This window comes from Notamacropus eugenii, chromosome 4, assembly GCF_028372415.1.
Source record: "Notamacropus eugenii isolate mMacEug1 chromosome 4, mMacEug1.pri_v2, whole genome shotgun sequence".
Taxonomy (NCBI): domain Eukaryota; kingdom Metazoa; phylum Chordata; class Mammalia; order Diprotodontia; family Macropodidae; genus Notamacropus; species Notamacropus eugenii.
Window position 1 is genome coordinate 74,606,752 of NC_092875.1, and position 13,907 is coordinate 74,620,658.

General features: G+C 38.0%; 1 protein-coding gene across 7 annotated transcripts in view; it reads left to right on the forward strand.

Moving 5' to 3' along the window:
• The window catches only part of LOC140499940 (long-chain-fatty-acid--CoA ligase ACSBG2-like), a 71,905-nt gene that overhangs the window by 50,109 nt on the left and 7,889 nt on the right, over positions 1-13,907 (forward strand). For 6 of the 7 annotated variants that reach the window (XM_072601985.1, XM_072601981.1, XM_072601980.1 and 3 more), the window contains 2 exons: positions 8,039-8,269; positions 12,075-12,292. In XM_072601985.1, coding sequence (XP_072458086.1) covers positions 8,039-8,269; positions 12,075-12,292 — 449 coding nt within the window. The remainder of the gene's footprint in view (positions 1-8,038; positions 8,270-12,074; positions 12,293-13,907) is intronic. The other variant, XM_072601984.1, reaches the window with a different exon arrangement.

Below are 13,907 nucleotides of genomic sequence, written 5' to 3' on the forward strand. Positions count from 1 at the left end.
AGTAGTGGTATCACTGAATCAAAGGGTATTCACAGTTTAGTAACTTTTGGAGTGTACTTATTTATGAATTACTCTCCAGAACAGATGAAGTAATCCACCACTAAGCTAGTGATGCAGGTGTACCTATTTTTCTACAACCCCTCCAATAATTGTATTTTTCCTTTTTGTCTTCTTTGACAATGATGGATGTAAATTAAAGCAACTTCAGAGTTGTTTTGTTGTTGTGGATATGATTGCTGATAGATTGTCTCTCTTTTTTTGAAAATTTCTTGTTCATATACTTCAACCTACAATTTGTATTTCTGCTAGATCATCACTGAAAAAAGAATTTTATTTCTCCTTAATTCTGTATTGCACTTCCACGAGAGGCTATTCTCAATTTTATCTTCTCTCTGCAACACCCCACACCAGCCCCTTCGGCAATTTAAGACATTGACCCAAGCTTTGATGACAAAATAGAGACTGTTCTTTATGAGTTCCAGTTTTCCCTCTTTTCAACATCTTTTTTTTGTCTCATTTTATTTTTTTCTCAATTACATGTAAAAAAAATTTTAACATTCATTTTTAAATATGTTGAGTCCAAATTCTTTCCCTCCCTCCCTTTACCCCTTCTTTAGAAGGCAAACAGTTTGATATATATTATACATGTGTTGTCATTCAAAATTTATTTCAATATTAGCCTTCTTGCAAAAGAAAACATAGACCAAAATAAAGAAAAATAAAGTTAAAAAAAGCATGCCTCCATTTGCATGCAGACTTTATCAGTTCTTTCTTTGGAGGTGGATAGAATTTTTTATCATAAGTTCTTTGGAATTGTCTTGTATCTTTGTATTGCTGAGAATAGTTAAGTCATTCACAATTCGTCATATTGCTATTATAGTATACAATGATCTCTTGTCTCTGCTTACTTCACTTTGCATCTGTTCATGTGTAAGTCTTTCCAGAGTTTTATGAAAGCATGCTTGTCATTTCTTATAGCACAATAATGTTCCGTTACAATTATATGCCACATAACTTGTTCATCCATTCCCCAGGTTGACAGACATTCCCTCAATTTCCAATTCTTTCCAAAAAAAGGTTGTTATAGAAATATTGTATATATAGGTCCTTTTCTTTATTCTTTGGGATACAGATCTGGTAGTGATATCAAAGGCTATTCACAGTTCCATATCCCTTTGGGCATAGTTCCAAATTGCTCTCCAGAATGGTTGGATCAGTTCATAACTCTACCCACAATGAATTAGTGTCTCAATTTTCCCACATTTCATCCAACATTTATCATTTCCTTTCTTATCTTATTAGTCAATATGACAAGTATGAGTCAGTACCTCAGAGTTGTTTTAATTTGCATTTTTCTAATCAATAGTGATTTAGAGCATTTTCCCCTCAGATAATAGCTTTCCTTCTAATCTTGGCAGCATCGGTCTTGTTTGTGCAAACCCTTTTTAATTTATCAGTTGGTGAATAAGTTATATTCTTATCAATTTGACTCAGTTCTCTATATATTTGGAAATGACTGTCCATTTTATTTTTTCAGTTTTTTTCAATTACATGTAAAAATTTTAAAATTAAAAAAAGAACTTGTTGAGTTTCAAAGGCCCTCTTCACCCCTTCATTCCTCTCCCCTCATTGAGAAGCCAAGTAATTTGATATAGATTTATATATGTGCAGTCATGCAAAATACACTTCCCTATTAGTCATGTTGTAAAAAGAAAAACCACACATACTCCCTCCCCACAAAAAAAATAAAGTGAAAAAAAGTAAGCTTTGATTTGCATTCAGATTCCATCAGTTCTTTGTCTGGAGGTGGATTGCATTTGTAATCATGAGTCCTTTGGAATTGTCTTAGATAACTACTGTTGAGAAGGCCTAAGTCATTCACAAAGGATCATCTTATAATGTCACTGTTACTGTATACAGTGTTCTCTTGGTTTTGCTCACTGCAGTTTGTATCAGTTCATGTAAGTGTTCCCAGGTTTTTCTGACAGCATCATGCTTGTCATTTCTTACAGCACAACAATATTCCATCATAATCATATATAACACTTGTTCAGCCATTCCTTACTTGATAGATTTTCCCTCAGTTTCCAATTCTTTGCCACCACAAAAAGAAGTGTTGTAAATACTTTTGTAGATATAGGGTTCCTTCCCCCTTTTTCTTTGATCTCTTTGGGATACAGACATGGTAGTAGTATTGATGGGTGAAAGGACATGCACAATTTAATAGCCCTTTGGGTATAGTTCCAAATTGCTCTCCAGAATGGTTGGATCAGTTCGCAACTCCATCCACAATGCATTAATGTTCCTATTTTCCCACATTCCCCCCAACATTTGTGGTTTCCTTTCTTATATTATCAACTAATCTGATAAGTATGAGGTGATACCTCAGAATTGTTTTAATTTGCATTTCTCTTTTCAATAGTGACTTAGAGCAATTTTTTTCCATGTGACTATCGCTAGCTTTGATTTCTTCATCTGAAAACTGCCTGTTATATCTTTTGACCATTTATCAATTCGGAAATTACTTATCTTCTTATAAATTTGACTCAGTTTTCTATATATTTGAAAAATGAGGCATTTGTAATAGAAACTGGCTGTAAAATTTTCTGCTAGTTTTCTGCTTTCCTTATAATCTTGGCAGCATTGGATTTGTTTGTGCAAAACCTTTTTAATGTAATCAAAATTATCCATTTTACATAATGTTTATATTATAAAAAGTATAAATAAAGTGTAAAATACATTACATACAAATACATTACAATGCTCTCTATCTCTTGTTTGGTCATAAATTCTTCCCTTCTCCATAGATCTAACAGGTAAATTATTCTATATTCCCCTAATTTGCTAACAGTATCACCCTTTATGTCTAAATCATGTACCTACGTTGACCTCATCTTTGCATACAATGTGATGTGTTAGCTTAGATCGAGTCTCTATCAAACTGCTTTCCAGTTTTGCCAGCAGTTTTAGTCAAATAGTGATTTCTTGTCCCAAAAGCTTGGATGTTTGCATTTATCAAACACTAGATTACTATGGTCATTTATTTCTGTGTATTGCGTACCTATCCTATTCCCCTAATCTACCACTCTATTTCTTAGCCAGTCCCAGATTGTTTTGATAACTTTTTGGTAGTTTGATTGGCATGGCACTGAATAAGTAAGTGAATTTAGTTAGAATTGTCATTTTTATTATATTGGCTCATCCTACCCATAAGCAATGAATACTTCTCCACTTGTTTAGATCTGACTTTATTTGTGTGAAAAGTGTTTTGTAATTGTACTTACATAGTTTGTGGGTTTGTCTTAACAGGTAGACTTTCAAGTATTTTATATTGACTGCAGTTATTTTAAATGGAATTTTTCTATCCCTTCTTGCTGGACTTTGTTGGTAACATATAGAAATACTGGTGACTTATGTGGGTTTATTTTATATCCTACAACTTTACTGAAGTTGTTAATTATTTCAACTAGCTTTTTTAGCTGATTCTCTAGGGTTCTCTAAGTATACCATTATATCGTTTGTAAAGAGTGATAGTTTTCCTTTCTCTAATTTCTTTTTCTTTTCTTATTGCTATAGCTAACATTTTAGTACACTATTGAATAAAGTGGAGATGATGGGCATCCTTGCTTCAACTCTAATCTTATAGGGAATGCTTCTACCTTATCCCCATTACAGATAATGCTTGCCGATTTTAGACACTACTTATCATTTTAAGGAAAGCTCCATTTATTCCTATTTTTTAGTATTTTTAATAGGAATGAGTATTGTATTTTGTCAAAAGCTTTTTCTCTATGCATTGAGATAATGATATGATTATTGTTGTTTTGGTTACTAACATAGTCAATTATGCAGATAGTTTCCCAAATACTAAACCAGCCCTGCATTCCTGGTATGAATCCATCTGGTCACAGCATATGATCTTTGTGATCTATTACTGTAACCTCCTTGCTAGTATTTCAGTTAAAACTTGTGCATCAGTATTCATTAGGGAAATTGATTTATAGTTTTCTTTCTCTGTTTTGGCTCTTTCTGGTTTAGGTATCAGCAACATATTTGTATCATAAAGGGAATTTGGTAGGACTCCTTCTTTGCTTGTTTTTTCAAATAGTTTATATTGTATTGGAATTGTTCTTCAAATATTTGGTAGAATTCCCTTGTGAATCCATTTGGCCCTGGGGATTTTTACTTAGGGAGTTCATTGATGGCTGATGCGATTTCTTTTTCTAAGATAGTGTTATTTAATTAGCTTATCTGGACAATTTATATTTTTGTAAATATTTATGCATTACTTAGAGTGTTAGATTTATTTGGCATATGATTGGGCAAAATAGCTCCTAATAATTGATTTAATTTCCTCTTAATTGGTAGTAAATTCACCTTTTTATTTTTAATACTGGTAATTTGGTTTTCTTTTTTTAAAAAAAATTTAATCAATAGTTTATTTGTTTTTCATAAAACCAGCTCCTAGTTTTATTTATTAGTTTAATGACTTTCTTATTTTCAATTGTCTTAATCTTTCCTTTGATTTTCAGTTTTCCTCCTTTAAAAATGTTTTTTTCTTGTAAATTAATTTGTTTTCAGTTTTCTACAATCACTTCCATAAGTCTTTAATTTTCTGCCCCTCCCTCCCTGAGATGGCATGCAATCTTATATGGGTTCTACACATACATTCTTAATAAGCACATTTTCATCTTAGTCATGTGCATGGAAGAATTAAAAGGAATGGGAGAAACCATAAAACAAAACAAAATACAAGAGAAAATGGTCTGCTTCATTCTGCGATCCTAGTCCATAGTTCTTTCTCTGGATGTGGATGGCATTTTGCCTCATGAGTCTAGGGGATGTTTTAGGTCCTTGAATTGCTGTGAAGGACTAAGTCTACCAGAAAAATTCCTCGCACACTGTGGTTGTTGCTGTGTATAAAGTTCTCCTGGTTCTGCTCCTTTCACTCAGCTTCAGTTCAATAAGTCCTTCCAGGACTCTATGAAGTCTTCCTATTCATTATTTCTTGTAGTACAATAGTATTCCATTACATTCGTATACCACAACTTGTTCAGTCATTCCCCAATTGATGGGCATCCCCTTGATTTCCAGTTCTTGGCCACCACAAAAAAAGCTGCTATAAATATTTTTGTACATGTGGGACCTTTTCCCATTTTTATGATCTCTTTGGGATACAGTTCTAGAAACAATATTGCTGGGCCAAAGGGTATGCATATTTTTGTTGCCCTTTGGGCATAGTTTCAAATTGTTCTCCAGAATGGTTGGATCAGCTCATAGCTCCATCAGCAATGAATTAGTGTTCCAACTCTCCCACATCTTCTCCAACATTTATCATCTTCCTGTTTTGTCATGTTAGCCAATCTGATAGGTGTGATGTGGTACCTCAGAATTGTTTTGATTTGCCTCTCTCTAATCAATAGTGATTTAGAACATTTTTTCATATGACTATAGATAGCTTTAATTTCTTCTTCTGAAAACTGCCAGTTCATATCCTTTGACCATTAATCAATTGGGGAATGACTTATATTCTTGTAAATTTGACTCAGTTCTCTATATATTTTAGAAATGAGGCCTTTATCACAGACACTAGTTGCAAAAATTCTTTCTCAGTTTTCTGATTCACTCCTAATCTTGGTTGCATTGGGTTTGGTTGTGCAAGAACTTTTCAATTTAATGTAATCAAAATTTGTACTTCCTAATGTTCTCTATCTCTTGTTTGGTCAAAAATTTCTCCATTCTCCATGAATCTGACAAATAGACTATTACTTTCTTCCCTAATTTGTTTTTAGTATCTGTCTTTATACCTAAATCATGCATTTATTTGGACTTTATTCTTGTATATGGTGTCAGACATTGGCCTATGCCCATTTTCCGCCACACTGTTATCCAGTTTTCCCAGCAATTTTTGTCAGACAATGAGTTCTTATCCCAGAAACTGGGGTCATTGGGTTTATCAAACAGTAGATTGTTATATTCATTGACTACTGTGTCTTGAGTACCTAACCTATTCCACTGGTCTACCTCTTTATTTCTTAGCCAGTACCAAGTGATACTCACTGCTTTATAATACAATTTGAGATCTGGTAGGGCTAGGCCACCTTCCCTAGCATTTCTTTTCATTAATTTCCTTGATATTCTGGACCTTTTGTTCTTCCAGATGAATTTTGATATTTTTTTTAGCTCTAGGAAATAATTATCTGGTAGTTTGATTGGTATGGTGCTAAATAAATAAGTTAATTTAGGTAGAATTGTCATTCTTGTTATATTAGCTCAGCCTACCCACAAGCAACTGATGTTTTTCCACTTACTTAGATCTGACTTTATTTTTGCGAAGTGTTTTGTAATTACATTCATATAGTCCTTGGGTTTGTTTTGGCGGGTAAACTCCCAGATATTATATATTATTTATTGTAGCTTTAAATAGGAGTTCTCTTTCTATCTCTTGCTATTGGGCTTTGTTAGTAATATATAGAGATGCAGTTGATTTTTGTGGGTTTATTTTGTAATCTGCAACTTTGTCAAAGTTTTTTATTATTTCAAATAGTTTTTTACTTGATTCTCTGGGATTCTCTAAGTATATCATCATATCATCTGCAAAGAGTGATAACTTAGTTTCTTCTTTGCCTATTCTAATTCCTTTAATTTCTTTTTCTTCTCTTATTGCTAAAGCTAACATTTCTAGTACCATATTGAATAACAGTGGTAATAATGGACATCCTTGTTTCATCTCTGATCTTATTGGAAATGTACCTAGCTTATCCCCATTGCATTATATAGTTTTATATATTATATATATTGCATTATATAATGCTTGCTGATGGTTTTGGGTAGATACTACTTATCATTTTAAGGAAGGCTCCATTTATTCCTATACTTTCCAGTGTTTTAAATAGGAATGGATGCTGTATTTTGTCAAAAGTGTTTTCTGCATCTATTGAGATAATCATATGGTTTCTGTTAGTTTTATTGTTGCTATGATCAATAATGCTGATAGTTTTCCTCATATTGAACCAGCCCAATAATGTATTATTCTTATGACAAGTTGCTGTATTCTTTTTGTTAATATCTTATTTAAAATTTTTGCATCTATATTCATTAGAAAAGTTGGTCTATACTTTTCTTCCTCTGTTTTGGCTCTTCCTGGTTTAGGTATCAGAACCATATTTGTATCATAAAAAGAATTTGGTAGAATCCTTCTTCACCAATTTCCCCAAATTATTGGAATTAACTGTTCTTTAAATATTTGATAGAATTCACTAGTAAATCCATCTAGGGTTTAATTCCCGTTAATTCCTGTTGTGTCATGTGAAAGACAGAATGACTGAGGAAGCAAAGATTCTTCAGTAATCTTTCACACACACACCCTCACTCCATACTGTGTGACTTTGAGGCAAATCATTTCAAACTGTCTGGACCTTGGTTTCCCTGTCTCTAAAACTGGGGGTGAGATAAAATGCTTTCTAAAGTCCCTTCCAGTACTGGTTTGAGAAAGAGCTAGGTGGTTTATAGAGTGCTAGAATTGAAGCTGGGAAGACATGAGTTAAAATTTTGACTCAGACACTTCCTAGTTGTGTGACCTGAGTCTCAGTTTCCTTAGCTGAAAAATGGGAATAGTTATACACCCACCTTGCCAGCTGTGTGTCCATGAACAAATCACTTAAACTTACATAAGCCTCACCCCCAAAATAGAGATAATTGTGTCTACTTCACAGGGTTGTGGTGGGGACTGAATGAGATAAATGAGATTAAAAATCTTAAAGCTATATAATAAGAGGTAGGTTTTCTATGGCTCTGTAAGGTTTTAAATGCACTTTACAAGTATTATTTGAGCCTCACAATAACTCTGAGAGGGAAGCATTATTATTATCATCTCCATTTTACAGATGAGGAAACTGAGGCAGAGGTTAAATGACTTGCCCAGGGTCACATCTAAGTGTCTGAGGCTGGATTTGAACTCAGGTCTTCCTAACATGAGTCCAGGGCCCTATTCACTGTGCCAGCTATCTTCTATCCATTACATTTGCTTCTTTTAAAGTGCCCACTCTCCTTTCAACTTCCGTGTGGCCAAGAAGCTGATATATGAAAGGGTGCGCCGGAATCTGGGCCTTGATCGCTGTCTCCAGTTTCTGAGCTCGGGCGCTGGCCTCTCCAAGGAAACCCAGGAGTTCTTCCTCAGCTATGACATCACCCTGTTGCAGATATATGGGATGACAGAGTGCACGGGACCTCATTCTGTCTCCATTGAGAAGGAATTCAAGCTGCTTAGGTATTTAGACTATGGCTGGCAGCCAGGGGCCACTTTGACCCCCAACTCAAACCTAGAGGAGATAATAGGAGAGATAGGAACCAAGTGTATGTGTGGGCAGAGGTGGGGAGTGGAGGCCAATGGTAGGTTCTGACCCTAGGATGGTCCCAGAGGCTAGATGGAAGGGAAACAGGCAGGCTCTCATTGTTGTTATCTTCCTAAGCAGCTGGGGGTTGAGTAGGACTGTCCAGAGGGGTAATACAGGTAGGGGAAACAGGGAAAAAAAGGAAGGAGTGTTATAAGAAAGCAAAGAACCCTGGAGGAGAGTGTTTGACAAGTCACTTTTTCCTTTGGTCCAACAAAGTATCTACTAAATCCAGAAGATGGTGCTTTACATGATGGAAAAGACATGGCTGGAAAGATATAACCTATCATTTTGGACCTGATAGTCTAGTAGAGAGGAGACCCAAACACAGGAAAGAATAAAAATACCCAAGCTTTAGCTATGGGAGCATCCAAGGAGAAAGTGGCCACCAATTGGTGTGTATATGAGAAGGGCGTGGGGAGGGTAATCATGGGTGGACCTTGAAGGTTGGGTAGTCTGTCAACTGACCTACAATTAGTTTAAGGTCTGTGAAAATGATGTTTTTTTGGTCATGGGCAAATAAATTGTATAAATATATTTTATGATAAACTTAGGAGTGTTGGATGGAATAATGGTAGTGAAAGTGTTTCTGAAGAGTATGAAGTCCTACTGATGCCCAGAAGGACTTAGTAGGAGGGATCTCTGACTCAGTTTCCTGATCTATAAAATGGAGAGAATACTATCACCTATCTCTTAGGGTTGTTGTGAGGATTAAATGAGATATTTGTAAAGCTTTTTGCAAACCTTAAAGCTCTGTGTAAGTGCTAGGTATTATTATTAACCTTGAACAACATTGCAATTTTTATCGTAGTTCTTAACAATACTGCAAAAACTTGTTGAACTGCAGCCTTTAATACTGTTGAGTACCCTCTCTTCCTGGTCATCCTCTTTTCTGGGTTTAAGTGACGCTTTTCTCTTGTGGTTCTTCCAATGGATGCACCCCAAGGCCATGTTCTAAATAGGCCCTCTTTTCTTTCCACACCATCTCACTGGATGAACCAATAAAGTACCATGGGTTTCATGATCTAGGCAGATTAGTCCAAGACATATAGAGACAACCACATTCTTTTTCCCAGGCTCGACTCTTTTATCATCCATTTCCTGTTGGACATTTTAAACGGGACATCCCATAGGCATCTCAAACACATCCAAAAGGACATTTCCCCCCACATCCTCCTCTCGAGAATTTCACCATCTTCCTAGTCTCTCAGGTTCATCACCTAGGTGCCATCCTCAACTTCTCACTCTTTCTCACTCCCATATCCAATCTGTTCCCAAGGCCTTTCAATTCCACTTCCATGAAATCTCTCGTACATGTCCCCTTCTCTCCTCTGATACTAGCTGCCACTGGTACAGGCCCTCATCACCTAACATCTGGACCATTGCAATAGCCTGCTGGTGGTCTACCTGCCTCAGATCTCTTCCCCACTCTAGTCCATTCCTCATTTAGCCATCAAAGTGATTTTCCTAAAGCGGAGGTCTGGCTTCCCATATGCCCTCCCTTATTCAGTGAACTACAAGGGCTCCCTATTACCTGTAGGTTTACCTATAAACTCTTCTGGTTGGCATTAAAATTTTTCCCCTTCCTACTTTTAAGCCTTATTATATCACTCCACTTCACCTACTCTATGGTCCAGCCGAACTGGCCTTCTTGACATCTCTCCCACATGTCCCGTAGCTGGACCTTTATACTGTCCAACCTGCAGGTCTAGAATGTATTCCTTCCATATGTCCACTTCTTGGAGTTCCAAGTTTCCTTTCTTCAAGACTTAAGATCAAACACTTCCTTCTACATGAAGCCTTTCAGGACTCCTTTAGCCACCGGTGCCCCCCTTCCCCTTCCAAAAATTAACTTGTATTCTTTTTTAACGTGCTCTGCATGAGCATGTTGTCTTTCCTGAATGTCTTTATTGTCACTTCTGTCTTTATCTGACACAGTGCCTAGCACGTAGTTGGTGCCTAATTAAAACTCATTGATTGATTGGGTGTTTTAGTGGAGGGGGGCTTGGAATAAGTTATCCCTGAAATTCCTCCCTTGTTATCATCATCTATGTTCTCAGGCATCTTTGAGTCCTTGAGTTTTGTGGGAAGCCTATCATGATACCCAATCTCCAAGCTGCTTTTAAGTGATTCCCTTCATGTCTGCCTCTCTTACTTGGGAAGGCTGACAGTTGCAGTGTTCCATCCCCACCATCCATGTCTTCATCTGTGCTGCTGCCTAGATCTAGAATGCCCTCCTTCACCTCTGCCTGTTGGAATTCCTTTCCTCAAGGCTCAGCCCTGCTCCAGGGCCGTCTCCTACCTGACATCTGTGTATATTTTCCCAGGGGTTAGAGCTGCCCCCTTTTCCCTTATAATTTCTTTGTATTTATCTTGTGTATGCTCTGTATTTAATTATTTTGTATATATATCATTTCCTCCCAGTAAGACTAGATGGGTCCTCTGAGGACCTGAGGAATTCTATGAGGGTGAAAACAAAGGGCAGAGTTAAGCTCCTTGAGGGTTTGGGAGAGGAAGGGAACAATCATTTATGCAGAACTTACTATGTGCCTGGCAATGTGCTAAGTGCTTTACAAATTATCTTGTCTGGTCCTCACAACAACCCTAAGAGGTAGGTAAGATCTCATTTTACAGCTGAGAAAAATGAGGCAGACAGAGGTGAAGTGACTTGCCCAGGGTCACAAAGATACTAAATGTCTGAGGCTGGATTTGAACTCTGGTCTTCAAGCTTCCGGCCTAGCCCTCCATCCAGTGCTGACAAGAACTTTATCTCTGTATCATCCTCAATTCAACAACATGTAAATACTTCCTACATGCAAGGTATTGTGCTGGGGATACGGAGACAAAATCCTTGGGAGGCTTACTTTCTGCAGAGGTGATACAGAAGATTTAAGACACACCCATGGGAACATAATCCAGTCTAAGGAGGGAGAAACAGCTAACAACTTGGAACGAGGTCAAGAAAGGCCTTGTGCAGTAGGTGGCCCCCTGGAAGGAAACTACACAGAATGAAGGTGGTGGCTGTGGGAGACAAAATATCATTGAAGGGTATGAATTAGCAAGCAGTACAAGTTGACTGGAACAGAGAATAGCGTTAACATGGGACAAGGCTGGAAAGGCACATGGGAGCGAGCATGATGAGGGGCCTAAAGGCCTGCTCAGAAAGCAATAGGGAGCCAGGAAAGGTTTCTGAGTAGTGGGGGATGATGACATGATTAGTTGTCTCTTAGGAATATTAATTTGTGCCCAGCTGGGTGAATGATGGAGAGGGGAGAGACCCAAAGCAGGGAACCTAGTGAAGGCGTGTTGAATTGAAGGTGCAAAAAGGCAAATAAATTTAGGCTCAGTGCCAGGAGAAATGTGTTTGTGATGCTTCAAGTTAACCCAAAGGGGAATGGACTGACTCAGGAGTGTTCCTCCTCACTGGAGATTTTCAAGGAAAGAACATGAATTTAGTATGAATAGGACTAGACCTCTGAGGCCCTGAGGGCTTTTATGATTGGGAGGTGGAAGAAAAAAGGGCAGAGACAGGGGGCAAGTTAGGGACCAAAATCACCTCTCCCCCTGGTGTGTGGCTGATGCCAAACTCCAGTTGAGTCTCACCGAAGGAAATCCTCAGCAGGCCCATGTGGGTGGTTTGTAAGGAGGGGTCTTTGTGACTTTTATCCTGTCTCTCCTCAGCTGTGGGAAGGCAATACCGGGTTCCAACAGCCTACTCCGGCAAAAAGATGAAGATGGCATGGGCGAATTCTTTATCTGGGGCAGGCATATTTCCATGGGTTACCTGAACAATGAATATAAAACGAAAAAGGTATTTGACCCTAAAGGTTGGCTGCACACTGGAGACATGGGCATCCTGGATAATGAGGGCTTTATCCATATCACTGGCAGGATAGAAGGTAAGGGACGTGGAGCCACATTAGCCAACTTTCTGTCAACAGCTTCCTTCTCCCTTACTTAAAGACTTGTTAATGAATGAAAGAATTAAAGGGAAAGCATTAATTAAGCTCTTAACTAGGTGTCTGGCACTCTGATTAGTGCCGCTGGGGCAGTCTCTGTCCTAAAGGAATTTATGTCCTGATAGAGGAAGAAAAAATAGATGGGGGAATGGTGGCCTGGGTGGGTTGTTTTGGTCAGAGAAGTGAAGGGATAATGGGTGGGGTTACTGGGCGATGGACTGTCCAGGGATAGTAGCATTGACTGGATTACTTTTCTCAAATTAGGGCAGAAGAGTCATCATGGTGGGAAGATGGTGGGAATAAGGGAATAGGCATTTATAGAGCGCCTACCATGTGCCAAGTGCTTTTGTGCTTTTGCAAATGTGATCTCATTTGATCCGCACAACAACCCTGAGAGGTAGGTGCTAGTTTACCTCCACTTTACCAGTTGAGGAAACAGGAAAACAGAGGATAAATTCTGGTTACCCCAGAATTACACAGCTAGGAAGTATCTGAGGTCATATTTGAACTCAGGTCTTCCTGACTCCAGGCCCAGTCCTCTGCCACCAGACTGGTCTGATTGAAGCAACAACTAGCTAGATTATGGGTTAGACTAGTTACAAAGCCCAGGCAGGCACCTGAGGGCCAGTTTGGAGGTGGACATAAGCTTGCAGGTTGGTCATCTTATTCATAGGATCATAAACTTCAAATTAGGAGGAACCTCTGACACCACCCAGAGCAAGGACCAGGAGTGTTAGGTAAGTGGTTTCCTTGAAATCATTTAGTTAATGAGCAGGAGAACTAGAATTCAAATTTAGGTTTTCCAATCTAAATCCTTAGCTATTTCCACTCTACCTCGCCCCAGCATATGACCTGCCAGAGAGATTTTTAAATAAATTTTTAAACCTCATTAGCAAGAACATAGGAATTAATCAAGGGAGAAGGGTCCATTAATCTGGCCATCCTTCTCAAGAAGCAACTTCCAGGTACCAAACGAATGGCTTTGGATGTACTGGCAATTGTTCATTGAAACTGCAAGTAAGTTAATTGTGTAATTGAATTCACCTGGCTCCCGCACATGACTTCCTGATGCTTTGGCCCTTTGCAGAAGAATACTTCAATTCTTCTAACTTTATTAGTCTAGCATTCATTCTACAGAAGGAGAAACTGAGGTCCAAGAGAAGGAAAAAGATTTGCCAAAGGTCAAACTGAGTTGACAGCAGAACCAGGGTTAGGGCTCAAGGTCTCACTTCTTGCTCAGACTGTTTGCTCACAGGACTGTGAAAAGGATCGTGACAATTCACATTTGCAAAGCACATGATGGTCTATGGAATACTTTCCGCCCCTCACCCTGTGTAAAAAGTATTATTTTCATTTTATTGATAAGGAAACGGAGGCCTGGGGAAACAAAGTGAGTTGCCCCAGCTCACATCTGGTAAATGTGGGATCTGAGACTCAACCATAGAATTTTTTTTTTGCTGGTTCCAAGAGCATTCTTTCTTCTACTCTACGTTGCCTCCAGGATGATAAAGACAAAATGGACATGAAAGTACTTTACAAACCTGGAGCTTTGTAA